The sequence below is a fragment of the Schistocerca cancellata genome, chromosome 1 (assembly GCF_023864275.1).
Source record: "Schistocerca cancellata isolate TAMUIC-IGC-003103 chromosome 1, iqSchCanc2.1, whole genome shotgun sequence".
NCBI classification, from domain to species: Eukaryota; Metazoa; Arthropoda; class Insecta; order Orthoptera; family Acrididae; genus Schistocerca; species Schistocerca cancellata.
In genome coordinates, this window is record NC_064626.1 from 97,078,864 (window position 1) to 97,101,486 (window position 22,623).

The following is a 22,623-nucleotide window of genomic DNA, read 5'->3' on the forward strand; positions in this document are numbered from 1 at the left end:
CACCAATATATAACATGAACAGAAAGGGTCTCAATACACTTCACTGGAGTGCACCCAGTTATTTGTACATCTGTCAATGACTATCCATCCATGTTACCGTGCTGTCCTTCCTACCAAGAAAACCTGTATCCAGTCACAAATTTTGCTTGATATTCTATACAATCGTATTTCCAATAATAAGTATTTGTGTGTTAATGAGTCAAATGCTTTTCAGATATCAAGTACTACTGCATAAGAAAAGTGAGAGTTGGGTTACACATCAGTGTTGACCAAATCTGTGCTGGTCTGCATGGAGGAGGTCATTACATTCGAGATACCTCATCACATTCAAGCTCAAAATATGTTCTAACATTTTACTCCAAATAGATGTCAGGGATATTGGATGGTAGTTTTGTGAATCACTTGTGCTGCCATTCTTGGTAGATGGAAGTGACCTGTGCTTTCCTCCAACAGCTGAGTACACAGTTTGGTTAGTGGTATCTACAGTGTTTGTGATATTCGCCTGCTTTATTTCATCGTTGATTGTCCTCGGTGTCAACATACTGCATTGCTTCACTGGCTGAAAAAATGGGGGTGGAAGCTGAACACTAACTACTTTAAATGATTTAGCCAACAGGTGTGCATTTGTGCTTCACAGTTCTTTACTTTAACTGTTCATAACCCACCAATAATTCACAGTTACAGGACCAGTGCACTATTGTTTAACTTTCTATAAGTCTCATTAATAGGTTGCAAGCAAATATCAACATACTGGTATAATAGTTTACTGTTGAACACCTATGAGCAGTAAAAACCTAACGACACATTCACAGTTTTTCAAATAAATTGAACAGACACTGTCATTGCTTTAACACATGGCCTATTGGTGTAACACTTATTTCACTGTTAAGTTGATGCATTGTTGTTCCAACCAACACAGGTTTCTCGTCTGAAACTCGGACGTGGACTGAATGTCTCGTGACCAAAAATTGGGCCTTTATATATTATCACAATAATAGGCACCCTACACATTGTTCGATGTTTAATTTACAGAAATTACAATTAAAACATACCTCATTCAATTAACTGAAAACATAGAAGAATTCCTTCTTTTTAACAGTTTCTTCTACTATAAGGGTTAAGCCATATTATTTGTTAAAATCATGAAATTAACAGAGTTACTCAAACAATACTTATGACAAACCTGGTAATTACTTTGGAATTAATGAAGGAAGGACTTTGCTAACATAGAGATAAATAGATACTTCAAGATTGCTATAGTTGTTCTTCCAAATGTTTATAATTATTACAGTATTTATATTTGTTTATAAGTCAACAGTAGAACTTTGTTATAATCTTTAAAACTGAGGGCCAGCTTTTATCTTTTATGAAAATTTTGCTGTCATATGAGAAATAAACTGGGACAGTACTCCCATGTTCTTCCTAGTAAAAGATCATACAGAAATGGAATTGAGCATTTATGTTGCTACTTCGCTACACTTGATTCCAGTTCATCTCTGGGCAGAAATTTTGTTAATGTTAACAGACTTTACATATGACTAGATCTTCCTTTTTTTTTGAGGTCTATGGATAATGTTATTCTATGGTCATCATTGAAGGCTTCACACATTGCCCTCTTGACAGCCTAATGTGTCTCTTTCATCTCTGTACAGCTGTAAACTTTTTTGTTCCTATTATGCAGTACTTTGTTTCTTTGGAAGTTTCATTACAGTGACTGTCCCTCCTGTCATAACTGTTCTGTGAGGTACATACTTGTTCAGTGCAGTGCTGTTTTAAATGTGAGACATAGTTCTTTAATGTGCTCTTATCCAGAGCAAAATGCTGGAAGTTCCTCATTGAGATATGACACTATTGCATCTTCATTTGGTTTATTGAATGTATAAATCTTTCTACTCATTTTAGTTGCACTTTGGACTTTGGTACTCACTGCTGCCACAGCTGTCAGGTGGCGACTGATACCAGTTTCAATGTGGACATTCACAGAGAGGTCAGGGTTATTTGTTATCATTAGATCCACTATATTTCCATTATTAGCGGTATCTGAACTGTGTTTTCTTGGTAGTTTTTGAAGAAAGCATATGGTAATGTTCTTTAGGTTGTCTTGTTACATCCACCACTAACAAAACTGTGCTAATTCCATCCTGATGGATGATCATCTCGTCTGTTGAATATGGTATGATTGGGGATGTTATGTATGAGCAAACAGAGATTTTTTTCTCTAAAGTTTTTGGTTACATCTGGGGGTGAGTATGTTTGTTGATAGACGGTTCCAGTTCTAATTTTATGCCCACACAAGATACTGCAACTCTAGCATACAGCTTCAATTTCTATATTGGTTGATTAGGATTTCTTGTCTACTGGGAGAAGTACACTGCCTCCATTTCACATTAGCTAATTCTTTTGATACAGGCTTAAATTTTCCTCAAGAATCTAACTGCTCTCAATTTGTGGTTTAGCAACCTTTCTGCACCTAGTATTTGAGAGCTCCATTCCTTTTTAGCACTTCAATATAGCTAATGCTTTGTAACTAGCCATTAGGAATTAATACTCTCTTTTGTGTGGGAGAAGAGGATGCATTTCTTTGCATTTTGTGCCACTACTTCTGGCTGTCAAACAGGTACTGGATGGAGTACCACATAAAAAAAGAGACAAAGACATCTTGTATGTATTTCACACACAGTCAGCTACACGGGCAGCAGTGCATGATATATTTAGGGGGAGAATTCTCAATCCTATAGAGCAAATCTTAGATGCTGTAGCCTAGTGTGTCTTAGAACATTTAACCTGGACATGATCACTCCTGGGGGCAGTGCTGTAGACAGTTAGCTACGGGGGTTGAATGAAAAGTAATGCCTCCACCTTCATTAATTGGGTTTGGATGGGAATATTTTAATAAATCAAATGCAGAAATAATCCTCAGAATGTGATCTTTAATTCCCAATATTCACTTTTCCTCATAATCACCAGCCAATTGGATACATTTCAGCCAATGATGAACAAGTTTTCTGAAGCCCTCACAGAAGTTGACACTGTTTCCGTAACCACAGTCTCACAGTCCTCTCGGTGTCTTCGTCAGAAGCATAATGATGTCCCCGCAGATTGTCTTTCATTGTCGGGAACAGATGGAAGTCAGACGTTGCTAAATATGGACTGTATGGAGGATGCTACTCGGTGGTCAGATTCAGTCTCTGAAAGTTCAGCTTTGGTGGCGTGTAAAGTGTGTGGTTTGGCGTTGTCATGCTGCAGCAAAACATTTCCCTTTTTCCTTTTGGACTCTTGTTAGCCATCGTTTCAGAGTTCGCAGCTTCGTGATGTAACACACCGAATTTAGTGTTGCTCCATGATCAAGGAAATCAACATGCATAACACCATCTGCATCCCAGAATACTGCAGCTGTGATTTTTCCAGCTGAGGGCTGCGTCTTGAATTTCTTTTTCTGGGGTGAGTCTTTTGTGTCGATATTCCATAGACTGACATTTCGTCTCCGGGTCATAATGTGTACCCATGTTTTGTCTCCTGTCACAACTGACTGGAGAAAGGCATCATCTTCATTCTCGTAACATGAGAAGAGTTCCTGACAAATTTCAAGTCTGTGCACTTTCATTTCAGGAATCAGCATCTGGGGTACCCTTCGTGCACAAATCTTCCGATAGCCAAGCAAAGCAATAGTGTGACCCACACATTCTTGTGAAATGCTGATTGTGCTTGCAGTTTCTCTTTGAGTGATACAACGATTGTCCATAATCAATCTGTCAACATTTTGAAACTCTGTGGTGGCCGTCACAGGATGCCCAACTCTGTGTCACGCAGGTTAGATGTTTCCACTTTAACAGCTTTAAACTTACTCACCCAATGACGCCCAGTATTCACATCAACACAATAACCATAAACTGCTTTCATTCTCTGATGAATCTGCTTTGGGGTGACACCTTCTGCTGTCAAGATTTCTATGACTGCACATTGCTTAAATCGCATTGACCGACTGTCTGCACAGGGTTCCATACTGTACACTGTAACAGCACATCTGTTCAGTGCTAATGCTTCCTGCCAACTGGAGCTGTAGAGAAGAGGCTACGGAACAAGCCAGTACCTGCACATACCAATGCTGCTAACTGTTGAAGAGTTATGAAGGTGGAGGCATTACTTTTCAGTCAACCCTCATATGTTGAAACACTGTTAGCAAGGAAGGTCTTTTTAACCTTCCCTATTCTTCTCAGTATATTACAACTTTGGATAAAATTTACCAATTCCTTGACACATTTTTAGGGTTGCAGTCATGAAAAAATTAAAAAATGGAGTTAATTTGTGATACTGACAATATACATTCTTGTTAGAAGAGATTAGTAAATGTAACACAATATGGTGAAGCAAATGCTGCATTAACTGTAGATCACAGACACCAGTTTACTGCAAAATATGTTATGTACAACATGCAAAACTCCTGAAAATCCTCAAAAATATACTTCCATTCACTTAGAAACACACTGAAATTTGGAATGAATTGCTCTCCTCCCCCGCCCCCCGCTCTCCTCCCCCACCCCCCGCTCTCCTCCCCCGCCCCCCGCTCTCCTCCCCCGCCCCCCGCTCTCCTCCCCCGCCCCCCGCTCTCCTCCCCCGCCCCCCGCTCTCCTACCCCGCCCCCCGCTCTCCTCCCCAACCTTTATTAACACTTAACTCACGAGGTGACTTTTTTTGTAATGTACACCACAAGGTGGGGTCTCTGAGACCTCTATGTTTAAACAGAGATTAAGGCCAAAAATCATTTGAAATTTTTAATTTGTTATATAACATTTATTTTTACAATCATTTAAGTGTTGTTTAAATGCTTCTAGTTTATTTTATTGCACTAAACAAAGCTGGCAGCATTTTACTATTTATCACACAAAAGCACATTATTTCATGTGGTTCTTTTAAATAGTACGCACAAATAGACTGTGAGAGTACTGAATTTTACATTCTGAAAAATTATACAACCTCTGTAGCAAATAAATTTCCAAATAAATTAAATTCCAGTGTTTAAATTTGCACATAAAAATTCCACCCGATAGGTGCAAAAACAAAGTCTATCCAATTCATGTTCATTGCTGGGAACTACTCAGAACACATTTGATTTTAACAGACACATTGAAGAAACAGACGGAGCCCCATCACAACTTTCCTAAAGTTCTTCCGCTGAATGACACTCGTTTTTGGTAGCAGAATTGTGATCACTGGCTAATGTAAGATCGTCGTCTTTTCCATTTATTTGTTGATCTATATCACTGAAACATTCCTCTGTAGACTGACTAACAATTTCATTAAACTCAAGAAAGTTAAAAATGACACATTCATGCCAACAAAGTTTAAGCTATATGGTACCGTACTGGAGAAAACAGGTGTGTAGTTGACAAGGTGCGGTCTAGAAGACTCCAGCACCTATCAGTAGTAGATGTCAACAATAAACACAGAAGGCAGTAATGTAACTGACAACAAAACATCGTAGGGTTGGCAATTTAAGGTAGGTGGGGGAGTTTAAAAGTATTCCACCACAACTGGTCTTGGAGAGTGAGTTCAAAAATTTTCGTGCAGTCTGAGAGACCACACTTCTTGAATTATGGGTTAATGAGGATAGTTCCGTTAAGAATGTATAAAGCACAAGCACTCATATTTGACGATTTATGTATCACAATACATCCAAGGCTTGATTCTCTCTCTGAAAAATTACACAAACTTGACATGAAGAAGAGACTGTTCGAATCTAGAATATTGAATCGGACCTATCTGGTTCATTCATTGTATCAAAGAAAAATTTGGAAGTCAGCTTACACAAGTACATAAATATGGGAGATGCGTGCATTTTCTACTTAGCTGAATTTATGGCATTTTCTGTGCTATTATTGCTGAAGATGAACACTGTTGTGTGAGCTTATCACAGTCCATATCACAAAGTGTAAAGCTTGAGCAGAGTATATTCTCTGTTTGGGGTGACTAACAGTCCAGTCCTGACTCATAATTCCCTGTAAACCTCAGAGCAATTGTTCCATCTTAATTGTGTAAACATGGTGTTACCAAGATATTGTCAAAGATAATTTAAAGGAGATGACAATGGCTATTGATACATATTTATAGTTGTATTTGCCAGTGTATAATAATTTTTTGATTATTTTTTTGCCAGGTAGTAATAGCAAAATAAAGTGTGTCTTTTCATTACATATCAGGTATTTTATTTCCTAGAAGCACTGATAGTTTATTGGCTTTGAAGTAGCTGTATCAAGATTTAACCATGAAAGAACATACTGAATCACATACACCCAAACTTTTAATTGTGATGTTAAATGGCCAACAACATAAGGCACTAAGTAAATAGCCCATACTCAGGGAATCAGTGATGGGGAACAGGTGCAGGAATCTTGCACTGCTACCCAATGAAAGATCCTAGAGGATGCCATTTGCTGTTGCCTTCATGCACTCATTATGAAGCATCCTGTGTATCATCCAGTGGGTATCTGTGACTTGCAGATGACTATGATGAGTGCATATACAGTGTAGTAATGTTGAGTTTGTGTTGTCATGAATGAAGAGAAGGGAGAGGGTGACACATGGTGCCTGCAGATGCCCTACCCCTCACAAAAGGCACCAAGGGGGCCATTGAACTCAACATTTCCTTCCGACGGATGGATCACCATCAAGTTTCAAATGTCCTTGCTTCATGAGACACTGTAAAGAGGGTTGTCATTCAATCCAAGACATTGGCACAAAACAAGTGATAATAAACATCATGCCACCACATCTCCTCCTCTTTCTGGCCAAATACTGTCAGTGAAAATTTCATCCATCACCCAGATTCGAACCGGTCTACCTCCAAGTTGAGTACCACCACACAGACTTGTGTTAGCGACCTCGGCTGCAGCGGTGGGTAGTTAAGTCTTAGGTTGATGGAAATTCAGATAGAGTGCAGCGTATATGTGTCATGGTCAGTAATCATACACAGATAATAAACTAGTATGCTCAGGTTGTATAGAGGTGTGATGAAGATTTGGGGAGTGGGGAGGGCACATCATCTGCTCGTCATAAGTTTGCCAACAAGGGAGCAGTGAGCAGATGTGCCCATAGCAATAACTTGAATAATTGCACCAAATCCTGACCTCAGTTTGAAAGTTCACAAAATAGTCACCATAACAGTAAAAATATATTTGTGCCACTTGATAAGCAACAGAAATGAGGATGTGAAGTAACATGAGATGTAGCTAACCTGTGACTACTGAATGTTTCCTGAAAACTAAGTAAACTGTTCATTAAATGTAGAGGATCATGATGTTGTGAAGTCACCATTGTTTGCTTTGATGATTTAAAAACATTATATTTGAATTTCCTGAAAGGCTAACTATTGCAGCAGACTGCAAAATCTGGCGATAGTTTGAGTATGAGTGTCACTGTAAATAAAAACAGTAAAGGTGAATTATTCAACCAGTTGTAGGGGGAAATACAGTTTAATGTGGATTCTGAATCATGGCATAACTTGGCATTTTTTGTGTTAGCAAGTTATTGCAAAAGGTGAAAGAATTGCCAATTAGCTGAAAGATTCCTACAACCAAATGGGTAATGAATAACGGAGCTTTGAATTTGTAGTATCAAAATAAATTTTAGTGTTCTGTTTATATCCAGCAGTTATCAGCAGCTGGACTAAAGTCATTTCACTATTCAGGTCATGATTTTGTAGTACTAGCAGCTAAATGAGTAGTCAAGATGATTACTTTATACGCATCACTTATTCACTCTGTGAACATTAGTAAATAAAGTTGACAACATTCCGAAACCTGTTAGACACACCAGTGCTGTATTAGATATGATGCTATTATCTTGGAAACTTATGAGTGGTTGTAATTTGATAATCTTGCAGTTACTTGCATTGGCCTTGTTTTGCAATGATGTAGAAATCTTGGAACAATATGCTATTAAATTATTTATAGTCATATAATTATTCTGTTCGAAATATATTGGAATGGCCACATGTATTTTATGTTCCTTAAAGTGATGTACTACACTAAGCAGATGCCAGGGTTTTGTATTGTGTGAAGCTATAACATTACATTGAGTACTATGAAGTGTTTGCCTTTTATTTCTATATTTTGTTGATGGATTGTTCTTAATTGTGAATGCCCTTGGTCAGGTATGGGTCCAGATTATCGACTGTTAGTGAAACGTGCAAGAAAGATGGCTCAGCAGTATCAGCTTATATATCAAGAACCTATTCCAACTGCACAGTTGGTCCAGAGAGTTGCTATGGTCATGCAGGAGTATACACAATCTGGGTAAGTTGCATAATTTTCTTTCAGTCATGTAAAACATCTGAGCATGTTCTAAAATAACATGTATTGCTACCTGTTAAATGTATACAGAAACAAAAAAAGATGTAACATTAAGAGATAATAAACTGTGATACAAAGTAATCTGTGCCAAAAAAGTATTTCAATTCTAGAAATTTTAAATGGACAACAAATAATGCAAGGAGTGAAGGTCATAACACGCACTATAGCTGAGGCATTCCATAAACAAAACTGAAATCATTGCTAAGCTTTCCAGATTTTATTCCTCAGAGGTAGTTAACAGGAACAGACCGTTAGAATAACATGGAAGATAATCTACTACTCTCTCTCACACATTTTCCTCTCAGTTACTGTTGCCCTGTAGTGTCCTTTGATTCTTATTGCTTTCTGTACCATTAATAAATAACACTTTATTCCTTGTGTGTTGTCCTTTGTAACTTTAGACATTGGAATTTAAAGTATATGTAGAAAGAATTGTTCTACTGTTATATTGAGTAATGTTTTTGTTCCACCTGTTTTATGAAATTAAGATATACTGACAATTACTTCTAAAGTACATTCTTGAAATGACGGCAATCTTACGAAGTTGATGTAATTTTTGTCCTCTCCTGAGAATGGCAGTAGGATGTTAGTTCATCTTTATAATATACATTAGTTAAAATTATTGAGAGATATCAGGAGGACAGCCTGCATCTTTGCTTCAGAAGGAAACTTCATTGCTGGCCAGTACTCCCTTCACGAGCAAAATTTACAGTACCGATGATAGGGATAAAAGTACAAGAAACTATCTTAGCTTCCGCAACTACTCATCCTTTCTTCATGGCATAAAGAGGGACTATTTGGGGAAAGTTAAAAAAGAAATGCAGGCCATGCAAACACCAGGATCAGAGGGGCCCACTTGTGAGGATGAGGGGAAACAAAGATCAAGAGGAAGGTAAGAGATAGTGGGAGGTCAGTAACTACTGTGTCAGATTCAGTCCTGAGATGGTGACAGTGAAAAGTAAAAACAAACTAAGAGTATGAGAAATGATATGAATGGTGCCAGGGGTAGGTTAGGGTGAAAGACCAGCTTGGAGTGGGGGAGGAGAGATGAAATTGGCTTTGAAAAAAAAAAAAAAAAAAAAAAAAAAAAAGAGAAAGATATTGTAAGAAATATAAAATTACACAATTAAAAAATATATAATGGCAAAGGACAGTTATCCACCCAGATAGTTGTGCATATTGTTCGGGGAGGTGCGCTGGTCCCGGATCAAATCTGCCGAGCGGATTAATGATGATGGTCAGTATGATAGCCAGCCTGAATCCTGAGTTAATAATGAGCATCAAAATGGGTACAGGGATTAGTGAACACAGAGTTGTCGTAGTGAGATTGAATATTGTAACCTCAAATCTTCCAAAATAAACGAAAAATATTCCTATGCAAAAAAAGCAGATAAAAATTCATTTGACACCTTCCTGAGAGACAATCTCCACTCCTTCCAAATTAACAATGTATGTGTAGACCAGATGTGACTTGAATTCAAAGAAATGGTATCGGCAGCAATTGAGAGATTTATACCAAATAAATTAACAAATGACAGAGTTGACCCTCCTTGGTACACAAAACATGTCAGAACATTGTTGCAGAAACAACGAAACAAACATGCCAAATTTAAACAGACAAAAAATCCCTAAGATTGGCAAACTTTTACAGAAGCTCAAAATTTAACGTACTTCAATGTGAGATGCTTATAATAGTTTCCACAATGAAACTGTCTTGAAACCTGGCAGAAAATCGAAAGAGATCTGGTCATATGTGAAAAATGCTAGCGGCAAGATACAGTCAATGCCTTCTCCGTGCAATAGCAATGGAGATACTATCAAAGACAGTGCTGCCAAAGAAGAGTTACTAAACACAACTTTCTGAAATTCCTTCACTAAAGAAGACAAAGTAAATATTACAGAATTTGAATCGAGAACAGCTGCCGATATAAGTGACATAGAAGTAAATATCCTCTGAGTAGTGAAGTAACTTTAATCACTTAATAAAAGCAAGTCTTCTGATCCAGACTGTACACTAATTATCTTCCTTTCAGAGTATGCTGATGCAATAGCTTCATACTTAACAACCATATACAACCATTCACTCAACAAAAGATCCTTACCCAAAGACTGGAAAGTTACACAGATCACACCAATATTCAAGAAAGGTAATCGGAGTAATCCATCAAATTACAGTCCCATATCGTTAATGTCGATATGCTGCAGAGTTTTGGAACATATATTGTGTTCAAACATGAATTATCTTGAAGAAAAGTCTATTGACACACTGTCATTTAGAAAACACTGCCCTTGTGAAACACAACTACTCGCATGAAGTGCTGAGTGCTATTGACAGGGGATTTCAGATTGATTCCGTACTTCTGGATTTCCGGAAGGCTTTTGACATTGTACCACACAAGCGGCTAGTAGTAAAATTGCGTGCTTGTGGAATATCATCTCAGTTATGTGACTGGATTTGTGATTTCCTGTCAGGAAGGTCACAGTCGTGGTAATTGGCGGAAAGTCATTGAGTAAAACGGAAGTGATTTCTGGCGTTCCCCAAGATAGTGTTATAGGCCCTTTGCTGTACCTTATCTATATAAACGATTTGGGGAGACAATATGAGCAGCTGTCTTAGATTGTTTACAGATGACAATGTCATTTATAGACTAATAAAGTTATCAGCAGATCAAAAAAATTGCAAAATGATTTAGAAAAGATATCTGTGTGGAGCAAAAATTGGCATTTGCCCTAAATAACGAAAAGTGTGAGGTCGTCCATATGAGTGCTAAAAGGAACCTGTTAAACTTTGGTCAAATCTAAAGGCCATAAATTCAACTAAATACCTAGGAATTACAATTATGAACAACTTAAATTGGAAGGAACACACAGAAAATGTTGTGGGGAAGGGTAACCAAGGACTGCGTTTCATTGGCAAGACACTTAAAAAATGTAACATGTCTATTAAGGAGACTGCGTACACTATGCTTGTCCATTCTCATTTAGAATATTGCTGCATGGTGTGGGATCCTTACCAGGTGGGATTGACAGATTACATCGAAAAAGTTCACAGAAGGGCAGAAAAAGAATAATAGTAGGGGCTAGTAGTTCTTCTGTACCCGTTTGTGTGCTCTGCCAGTGTAGTAGTGGTCATTTCTATGTTAGTTGGAAAACATTTCTGTTTCTTTAGTTGGTCTGCCTGTGATACTGTAGGCTCTACCTTCGATGGGGCTATGTTAGTGGGTAGTTTGTGGGTGCATGGGGCAGGGTATACAGTTTGCACAATTACAGAGGTAAGTACCTTCACAGAGGAATAGTAGTCTAGGTTTCTACTGGTGTGTTGGACTTAGCTGGTGTATAGGTAGACGGAAATTACTAATCCCTGTACACCATTAAAGTCATATGGTGACATGTAATGTTGCGAGTTTGTTGGATTATAACTCACTTTTATTCACTGAAGACAGCTGTAGCTGAAATCTGGATATGCAAGAGTAATAAAAAACAAGTGGGATTGCAACTGATTCCTGTGTTCCTATCATTCCTGTCATATGTTGTGACACGGATGTTAAATAATCTAGAAGGGTGAAAGTAGGCAACTGTTCATAATGTGAAAAGAGACAGTCCCACTCTGGGGATTGATATGAGGAAATCGTAGCCTTGGCTGTGTGGTTTTTGAGGCATGTAAAGTGTGGTTGACAAGGAAGATGTTTCAAGTGCCAAATTAAATCTGGAAGGATGGTATGTGCGAGGGGTGTGGTGAAATTTATGTATTTATTTATTTTGTATGCTGCCTCTGTGTCACTAGTTATTCTAAAATGTTGACAAGTGTAGAATATTTTTCTTGCCCATGTTTTTAAGAATATAGGAGTATTCACTTGAAAATGGGTAACAGATGAAATCAAATGATCATGATGAAAGTGACAGTGATTGCATAACAGCCAAGCTGGAAAATTTAATTGCCCTTCAACGATAGCTACTGTCGTTTTGTATGGGTAGAGACTTCGATGTTTGTTTCAGTAAGGTGGAGGTCAACAATAGGGAAGATAGCTTTGCATTTTGAAAGCGTGAGGTGACTTTGCATTGCTAAAAGTTATTACGAAGTTGCAGAAAGTATAGGGGAGGTCTTCTTCGCCATGAGTCCTGACCTCAAACATGTTTACAATAAATCTGTACCAAGCCAAGTTGCCACACTTCTGGGTCTCCAGGAGTGCCTCTTCCATTCAGCCCTTGAAAAGGTTGATGTATAATGAAGTCATTCTGGTTCACTTAGTAGTCTCCTTGATTCACATTTTTCATTCAGAGGTGAAGGGGTTAGTTATAGTTAGGGTTGAAATGGGCTAGAGTGACAGTAAATTAAGTGTAAGGAAGGCCTTCAGGTGGCTTTTGGAAGAGGTATCATTCTAGTGTGAGAGGCAAATGTAAATGGGATGGTTGGAATTGATAATGAGATGTACAGGGAAGTAGTATTTGTTGTTTCCTGTGGATGCAATGAATACTGATGAACAGTGGCTGTATTCATTGGTGGAGGTTGCTGGGATGGTTGTCCTTGTGACATGTAATATAAATAGTGATGTTTGCCTAATCGGGCCAGTAAGGCAACTATGTGTACTACATCAGAAAGCAAGGTTCTATAATGAATTTTTGACCAGTGCCAGGAGGTAGTCAATATAGACAAAAACCAGAAGCACCATTCAGTAGAGTTTATACAGCAGCTGGTGGTTACAGGAATTTATATGTACATGATTACTCTGCAGTTCACAATTAAGTGCCTGGCATAGGGTTCATTGAACCACCTTCAAGTTATTTCTCTACTGTACCACTCTGGACCAGCATGTAGGAAAAATGAACATTTCAGTCTTTCTGTCCAACCTCTGATTTCTCTTACTTTCCTATGATGATCAAGTCTCCCTATGTAAGTGGTGCCAAAAAAATATTTTCACATTTGGGTAAGAAAGCTGGTGGTTGGAATTTCATGAGAAGGTCCTGTTGCAATGAAAAATGCCTTTGTTGTAATGACTGCCACCCCAATTTCCATATTTCAAAGTCTTCTGGCTTCCTCCATAACATTATCTATATTATCATTCCAAGTTAAGTTAGTCATAATCATAATCCCTCAGTATTAGCTGAATTCTGAGCCTTTAGATTGATGCCATGTATCGTCTTACTGAAATTTAGCGGATTCTTTTTAATACTCAGTGGATGACTTCACACCTTTCATTATTTAGAGTCAATTGCCACTTTCCGTGTCGTACAGATACCTTGAGTGAATCATTTGGCACTAATTTGTTTTGATCATCTGTTGACTTTACTACACAGTGAATGACAGCATCAGCTACAAACAATCAAAGAGGTTGCTCAGATTGGCTCATAAATCATTTATGTATATCAGGAAAAGCAGAGGGCCTATAACACTTCCTTGGGGAATGCCAGATATCACTTCTGTTTTACTCAGTGATATTAAATCATTTATTATGAACTGTGATCTTTCTGTCAGGAAATTATGAATCCAGATGCACAACTAAGATGATACTTGGTAGGCGTGCAGTTTGATTAGAAAATGATTGTGAGGAAATGTCAAAAGTGGAAATCTAAAATCTGATAAGCATGGATTTGACATCTCCTGCCGATAGCACTCATTACTTTTTGAAAGTAAATAGCTATTTTACAGAACAATATTTTCTGAAGCCTTATCGACTATTAGTCAATAAATAATTTTCTCCAAGGTAATTCATGATGTTAGACTACAGTATTATTCCCAAAATCTTACCGCAAATTGATATTAGTGTTATGGGTCTGTAATTATCTGGATTAATCCTGTTTTCTTCCTTGAGTATTGGTCTTGACCTGTGGGGCTTTCCAGTCTTGAGATATGGATATTTTGATGAGTGAGTGGTTGTATAGGATGACAAACTATGGAGCTATTTTATCAGCATACTCTGAAAGGAACCTAACTGGTGTACAGTGTGGATCAGTCCTTGCCTTTATTAAGTGATTTAAGGTGCTTCACTACACCAAGTCCATGGGTTTGCAATTGTTCTTGATCTGAATTCTGGAATATTTACTTTGTGTTCGTTGGTGGAGGAATTCCAGAAAACTGTTTAGTAATCCTACTTTAGCGGCACTATCATCAGTAACATCACCATTGCTAATGTGCAGTGAAGGTATTGAGTATCCTTCCACTGGTGTACATTACAGATTGTCTTTGGATTTTCTGCAATATTTTGAGACAAAGTTTCATTGTAGAAACTGTTAAGAGCATGTCGTGTGGAAGTTTGCACTGAATTTAGAGCTCCTGCAAAACTTTGCCGAACTTGGGGATTTTGTGTTCCTTTAAATTTATCATTTTTTTGTCGTAGTTTCTGTGACAGTGTTCTGACCTGTTTTATGTACCATTGGCAATCAGTACCATCTCTTATTAATAAATTTGGTTTGTGTCTCTCAATGGCTGTCAATATTGTTTCTTTGAATTTAAGCCATATACGGTCTATGCTTACATAGCCAGATTGAAAAGGGTGGAGACTGTCTCTCAGGAAGAGGTCAAGTGAATTTTTATCTGCTTTTTTAAACAGCTATATTTTGCATTTAATTTTGCTGGGTTTGAATGTTACAGTATTCAGTCTTGCTACAATGACCTTGTGGTCGCTAACCTCTTTATCCGTCATGATGGTTTCTGTTTGATTGCAATTATTTGTTACTTACACGCCAAATATGTTCTCGCAACTGTTCAAATTTGTTGGTCCCTAAGCTAATTGTTCAAAATAATTTCCAGAGACAGCATTCAATAAGATTTTGGGTGAATGAATGACTTTCATTGTTTTTGGGTATTAGGGGAATGAGGTATAAGGTAAGTGTCTGTGGATCAGAATGGGTAAGGAGCTTTATGGGAGTATTATGTGTGGCCTTAAGGTTTTAAATATTTTATGCATATCACTTTGGATGGAAGGAATGTGGTCATTAATTCTTTCAGACTTTAATTGTTTCCATAGTAAGGAAACTTTTTTTGCCAGGTACTCCATATCAGCGACCTCAGTAATTATTTGACATCGCGAGAGAGTGGAATAGGGCACTCCGCGGAACTCACGGACTTCGAATGGGGTCTTGTGATAGGATGTCACTTGTGCCAGACGTCTATACACGAGATTTTCACACTCCTGAACATTCATAGGTCCACTGTTTGCGATGTGATAGTGAAGTGGAAACGAAAAGGGACACATATGGCACAAAAACGTACAGGCCGACCTCATCTGTTGATTGACAAAGACTGCCGACAGTTGAAGAGGATCGTAATGTGTAACAGGCAGACATCTACCCAGGCCATCACACAGGAATTCCAAACTGCATCAAGATCCACTTCACGTACTATGACAGTTAGGCGGGGGGGGTGATAAAACTGAGATTTCATGGTCGAGCGGCTGCTCATAAACCACACATTACGCCAGTAAATGCCAAATGATGCCATGCTTGGTGTAAGGAGCGTAAACATTGGACGATTGAACAGTGGAAAAATGTTGCGTGGAGTAATGAATCAAGGTACATAATGTGGCGATCCGATGGTAGGGTGTGGGTATGGCAAATGTCCAGTAAATGTCGTCTGTCAGCGTGTGTAGTGCCAACACTAAAATTTGGGGGCAGTGTTGTTTTGGTGTGCTCATTCTTTTCATGGAGGGGGCTTGCACCCTTTGTTGTTTTGTGTGGCACTATCACACCACATGCCTACATTGATGTTTTAAGCACCTTCTTGCTTCCCACTATTGAAGAGCAACTTGGGGATGGTGATTGCATCTTTCAACATGAAAGAGCATGTTTTAATGCCACGGAGTGGTTACATGACAATAACATCCCTGTAATGGACTGACCTGCACAGAGTCCTGACCTGAATCCTCTGGGACGTTTTGCAACGCTGACTTCGTGCCAGGCCTCACCGACTGACATCGATACCTTTCCTCAGTGCAGCACTCCGTGAAGAATGGACTGTCATTCCCCAAGAAATCTTCCAGCACCTGACTGAATGTATGCCTGCGAGGGCGGAAGCTGTCATCAAGGCCAAGCATGGGCTAACACCATATTGAATTCCAGCATTACCAGTGGAGGGTGCCACAAACATGCAAGTCATTTTCAGCCAAGCCAGGTGTCGGGATACCTTTGATCACATAGTGAATATGCACCAGTTTTCTAAATATGCTGCTTTGTACTCAGATACGTGCACTGGATCTCAATGAACACAGAAATCACTTCAGACCAAAAGACTTTATTTACATAGTGCAGCTAGATGTGAACTACTATACACACAATAGATGTAAAATTATCTGTTTTTAGTAAATAACAAAATGATTCCACAAATTATATTCATAAATTTCTACAATCTCTGGTTAACAGTAGTTATATATTTATTTTGTTTCTTGTCCCATCCCAATATTTACGTTCTCAGTTTCTCCTTTGCTAATAAAATTTAAACCATGAACAACTGTCAATCAATCTATTTTGTCAGTGTTATGTCATCCATGCTGCAAATTTCTTCTGAAAATCCTCTTCCCTTTTTCAGTGCCTCCTTGTCTGGCATTACAGGAGGGTTAGCAAAACAGTTGTCCCTGGCAGTTCCAGCAGCACAAATGTTTTCTTGTTTCTGTGCTCGGAGAAGCTTGTATGAAGAAAAAGTATCAAAATTCTGTATTTCTCTTTTTACTCTCTGGTCCAACTGAAAATCTGCTGTTGGCCCTTGTCCAAGTGCCTTCAGTGAAGATTCCTGAAATTCAGTTGTTCCATGAAAAAGAACAAAATCATAAGCTTGTCCACTGTTACCACATAACATGTACATTTGATACATCGTGGAGTTGCTTGCCCCGGCCCCTTGCTCTATTTCACAGAGAGAGATGCCTTGTAAAGAGGATCATTGCCTCATCAACTGCTAATTCTTTCTCCACAAGTAACTGCAGACATCTATTATGAAGAGTAGTAGGGCCGAACTCTGTGTAACTTGTCTTTATTGTCAGCTGGTATAGCCAAGTTGTTATCAATGTTCAAATTTGGTCTGAGTTGGAATAAACTGCCTCTTGATGTGCTATCTAAGAATAATTCCAGTTTCATTGTCATGTCCCAGTACATTTAAACTCTGAGAAATTTTCGAGTTACCATAATTATAAGAAGCCGAAACAGTGTTGTGTGCTCAGCTAGTGCCATTTGATTGAAATTGCTAATCTTACCACTTTGCAATGCATATATGTTTGCCATATCAACCATAGTGCTGGAGAGGTCATTGGGAGTGTACTTACTTCAATAAGCTGAAAGAGAAAGTAACTCCTGCTCTTCAGTATGTTGATTCCATTCAGAATATGAATCCAGTATAGATATTGGATGATGGCGCCACTTGATGTCCTTTGTTTCTAATAAAATGTATTTTGTATCATTAATTTCATTGTTGACAACTATATTACTTTCTTGAATATTGCTGTCGCTGTCACCAGTGACATTACACACATAACTTTCATCTCTGTTTACTTTATCAGCCCCCACTCTCACCTTTTTCTCTCGAAATACAGGAGGATTCTATACAAAACTGATTCTCCCTCTTACGATAAGTCAGAATCTGACATCTTCCCATTGATCAGTATGTCTAAAATGGCGTCTGCATCTTGCTTATTTGAAACACTGTTACTTTGACTTGAGGAACAGAAATTAAAAATCAAAAGGTCACAAATAATTTTCTTAGTAGCAATACTTTTCTGTATATAATATTATACAGTAGACTTAACCACGTTGTCGATAACTGCATCTTGAATACTATACTAATTTTTCTAATTGCAACTAATTATAAAAATTATTAGTAATAAAAACTGACAAGTCTGTTTTGAAAAAATCCCAATCAAAACTCATGAAAATTGTTTAGATAACAAATTTAAAAAAAAAGGGTACTTCAAGTAAAGTAAGAACAAATTTCTAGGTTGTATCATATACTGTGCGTGAGACCTCATGGTTACAATTGTGAACACTGAAAAATGTGATGTCTTTTTACGTGCTTAAGTAATTAATTTTGAAATGTTTGTTGTTGCAGTAAATAAACTTTTAAATCAGTAAGTCCCAAGAAAATAACAGTAACAAAATTCAACTATATAGAGGAATATAACTGAATAACCATTTCTGTATTCTGATGGTCACAAGCTTCTGCACAGTGCTACATGCAGTTGTGTGTGTGTGTGTGTGTGTGTGTGTGTGTGTGTGTGTGTGTAGGCAAAATACTTCTGTTGCAGCTGAGACACAGTAAAAATTAATGTACACAATTGCAGCCAATGAGTCTGAAACGATTAAGAATGGTTCTGTGTGACAAGATGCCAAAGAGCTGATGATGCCTTTCTGCCACATAATTCTCACAAGCATGTACCACAGTAATGGAGCCTTTGTCTGCAGGGAGGATGTTAGAGCTATTTATCTCCAGTTCACTCGTCTTGTCTTTGATGTCTGTTATATTTTGTATTCTTCATTCTATTCATATTTTTCAGTGGTGTTCGTCCTTTTGGTGTGTCCCTTCTGATTTGTGGCTGGGATGAAAACCGTCCGTACCTCTTCCAGTGTGACCCCTCAGGAGCATATTTTGCTTGGAAAGCAACAGCAATGGGGAAGAATTTTATTAATGGGAAAACATTCCTTGAAAAAAGGTAAGCGTTTTACTAATGTAACAAAGAAATGCAATTCATAATGACTGTCATTATCTAAATGGGAACACAATTTGGCAAGTTTGCTCTTAAAAGCTAGAACTTTGCACTACGAGTCACAACTCTTTGTAGCACATATGACAGACATGTATTTCACAGTCTGTAATTTTCATTATCGCTGTATTAAGAGATAGTTCCTATTTTACTTTTATCAGTACAGTTATGAAAGTTCTGCAGGGCTACACATTGTATTCAGCAATTCATTCATTCATCAGTGTTTTCTCATTGGAGCAGTTATTTGGAAGATTAAGGTCACCTCCTCTGTCATGTTATTTTCTATTCATTTAGTTTTATGTTGTAGGTTCTATAATCTTTTGCTCAATTGGTTTTCCACAATAGTATTTACTACTAAAATTTTCTAGAAAGAAGTAAACATGAAAACATATTTTGTATTTTAGATACAGTGAAGACCTCGAACTTGATGATGCAGTCCACACCGCTATATTAACACTGAAGGAAGGATTTGAAGGACAGATGACAGCTGATAACATTGAAGTTGGAATTTGTGACGCTGAGGGATTTAGGCGGCTTGATCCATCAACTATTAAGGATTATCTTGCAAATATCCCATAATTTTATGGAACAATAAGTTGTTGAATGTGTTGTGTGAAAATGTTACGGTGGGATGTGCCCTGTTGTCATAATAAAACACTTTTATACAAGTGATTTTGTGGTCTTTGGATATGAACTCCTTGTTGTTTGTAGTACGTGCAGCTATTACAATTTGATATGAATGCAAAGTGTGTTTATGGTAAGTATTTATAAATACAAATTATATATTAAAAATAATAATTTTCAGGAATTGTTAAGCCTTGCAGAACAGACCCTCTAGTTAGTTTATATTACTGCCATTCGCTTCATAACAGCATTAAGTGTTAAGAATTGTTTTGCTGGGAACATACCATTACTTGAAAAAAATGTGTAAACTAGAACAAATACAGATGCACTGGTTGTATTAGAATGTTAGTGAGGGACATAATCTTCGGTGACACAATGAACTCCAGTTCAGTTGTAGTAGTTTTATAATGCACATGTGGAAATTTGTCTGTTTTCCATTGTGTCTGCAAATCTCAATGTAAATTCTATTATGTTCCTTTGGAAAACCAGTGACTGATTTTGTGTCATGTATTTGTCCAGTGTTAGTTGGGATTCTGTTCGTAATGACCTTGCCATTGATAAAATGTTAGATGGTAGTACTCTACCTTTTCTTTTAGCATCAGTGAGCAAAGAGATTACAGAACCTGTTATATTACTGGGTATGAAAGAGGGTATTGCAAAATATTGAAATTTTGTAATTACTTGATAGGATCACTTAAAAACTATCTTTCCAGTGTATTGATTACCAGTGCATTCTGCAAATTATTGGAAAATGCAGTTAAGTTGAAGGTAGACAAAAATACTTCATGTACCATTTCCACCTTTCCCACTGTGTGTGTGTGTGTGTGTGTGTGTGTGTGTGTGTGTGTGTGTCCATAAGAAGGTAGTGGTTCCCCACAGGACCTCAAGAGTGCTTTGATAAAAATGTTCAAGAGAAGAGGTCAAGAGAAATCCCATTTGAACACTGGGACAAGGTGATCATCAAGGAAGTCAGAGCTGAAAGCAACTGTTGTTAAATGTGTGAACAATAATGGTAGATGCTCAAAACGTTTTGGAAGAGACTTGGCCAGAACTATATCTCGTTTGCTGGAGCAGGGAAACAGCATGGTGAATCTTACTAAGAAACTACAGTGTTGGAATGTCAAAGAGGACATTTATCACTCCGTGTGGGGTGTTCAGTAAGTGATGTGTGCCCCCTGGATTCAGCTAAATAGTGAGCACCTCAAATTTCTCATTATTGGGTACACGTGGTTTTGATGAATCCCTGGTTCAGAGGTGGAGACTGGAAATGTCACCAGTGCTTTGTAACGGTAACCTGTGGACGAGCTTCAGTGACCACAGTGCGATGATGTGGGTCACTTGGGTGGGATTGTCACTATATTGTCCTGATCCTATGGATGGGGCAAATTTCTGTTCATTGGCAAGGTATACTATGTGTGAGTGGGTTAGAATACAATTGAGACAAAACTGTCATTAGGAACCTAAGGGCACATGCTAGCCATCAGTTAAATTATACTTATGCATGTCACCCCAGCTGTTAAAATACATCTATAGATTTTACTAATTCTTACACCAGCAGTGTGGTTCAGGTGGGTTGTTGTAATAATCACAACTAACGTTTCTGTAACCTACATGAGTAATTAGAACAGTTACTAAGGAGCTGAATCCAATCCATTTCTAAGTGATTTCAATTGTAAAGAGATAGGAGGGACTATTGAAAGGCCTTAGTAGATCTCCACCGCAGTTCTGCTATGTTGCAGAACCATAAACATCATGCAGAACAGCTGATGCTAGTTGTGTTGTAAGACATTTTTAATTACATCAAATTTTGTATCATATCTCACAAAGATGTCATGGATATTGGTAAATCCAAATGTAAGATGGAATGAGAGAATAAATATGTCATTGACTAAAAAAGTTAAGAGAATAAATGAGCTTTAGAAAACAATGAATTTGTATTCACTTAATATGAGAATGGAGCCTATGAATTTTCAAAAGCTTGGCACCTATTTTGGGAGTGATTAATCTCTTTATGGTCAAACTGGCATAAATTTTATTAGGATTCTTTTAATCAGTTAGATAATGTAAAATAATCTGATTTCCCCCCGTTACTAGTGTATGAAAGTAATTTTGATGAAGCCTGTAGTTGTCAGTTGTTCCATTAACTATTACTGTTTAATCACTCTGTCTTAGAACCAAAATAAAATCATCGTTTTACAACTAATTTTTTACTAAATGCATTGTTGCTGATAAAAGAAATTATTGTTCTGTACTTGGAGAATTTTGAAGTAAACTGGGTAAGTAGCGAGTAGCATTTGAGACTTCCTGTGTAAGAAGCCTTTCAAAATCTTGTTTGTGTAGTTACAGTTACATTTGTGAGAGTCTCTAGATCAAGATAAAACAATAACAACAAATTTTTTGTGTGTTTATAGTACTGTAAAGTGACTACAACAACCCAGTAGCTTTAAGCATACCTGGGAAAAGAAAGCGTACTTAACAGTGAGAAGTATTTCACGAAATCGTATATAATGTAAATAAAAACTGTGACTGGCAGGAGCAAATGTTTTTACACATAGAAATGTGAACCACTTATTTTATAGACTACACATTGGGAGCACCAATTAGTAATCGTACACCTGGAATACATGTTTTTTGTGAACTTCAAGAACATATTACTCTACAGATCTTACATGGTGATCTGCAGTGCAGATCGTGAAAAACCACATATTGGTAGGAAATGCAGACTAAAGAATAACTCTTTACTGACTTTCTCGTATTTATGGAAACTGATTTAAAGAACAACTGGGACAATATAAGACAATTACTGCTGTATAGTACATGTCTGAAAAGTAAGGTAGTGTGCGCAAAAAATTCGTATTTTTGATGTATGTCAGTCATTTAGATAATTCTTCTTTCAAGATTCAAGACTTAATTACTTTACAGCAGGTAAAAGAAAAGTCTGCCATTCAGTTTTCTACTTATGAACTGCAAAT

General features: G+C 37.6%; 1 protein-coding gene across 1 annotated transcript in view; it reads left to right on the forward strand.

Annotated features, from left to right (window-relative positions):
- Nucleotides 1-19,699, forward strand: part of LOC126166312 (proteasome subunit alpha type-2) — a 28,540-nt gene extending 8,841 nt beyond the window's left edge. Inside the window, exons 4-6 of the mRNA XM_049920392.1 lie at nt 8,150-8,291; nt 18,821-18,976; nt 19,432-19,699. Of these exons, the coding sequence (XP_049776349.1) occupies nt 8,150-8,291; nt 18,821-18,976; nt 19,432-19,606 (473 nt within the window). The 3' untranslated portion in view covers nt 19,607-19,699. The remainder of the gene's footprint in view (nt 1-8,149; nt 8,292-18,820; nt 18,977-19,431) is intronic.
- The last annotated feature ends 2,924 nt before the right edge of the window (nt 19,700-22,623 follow it).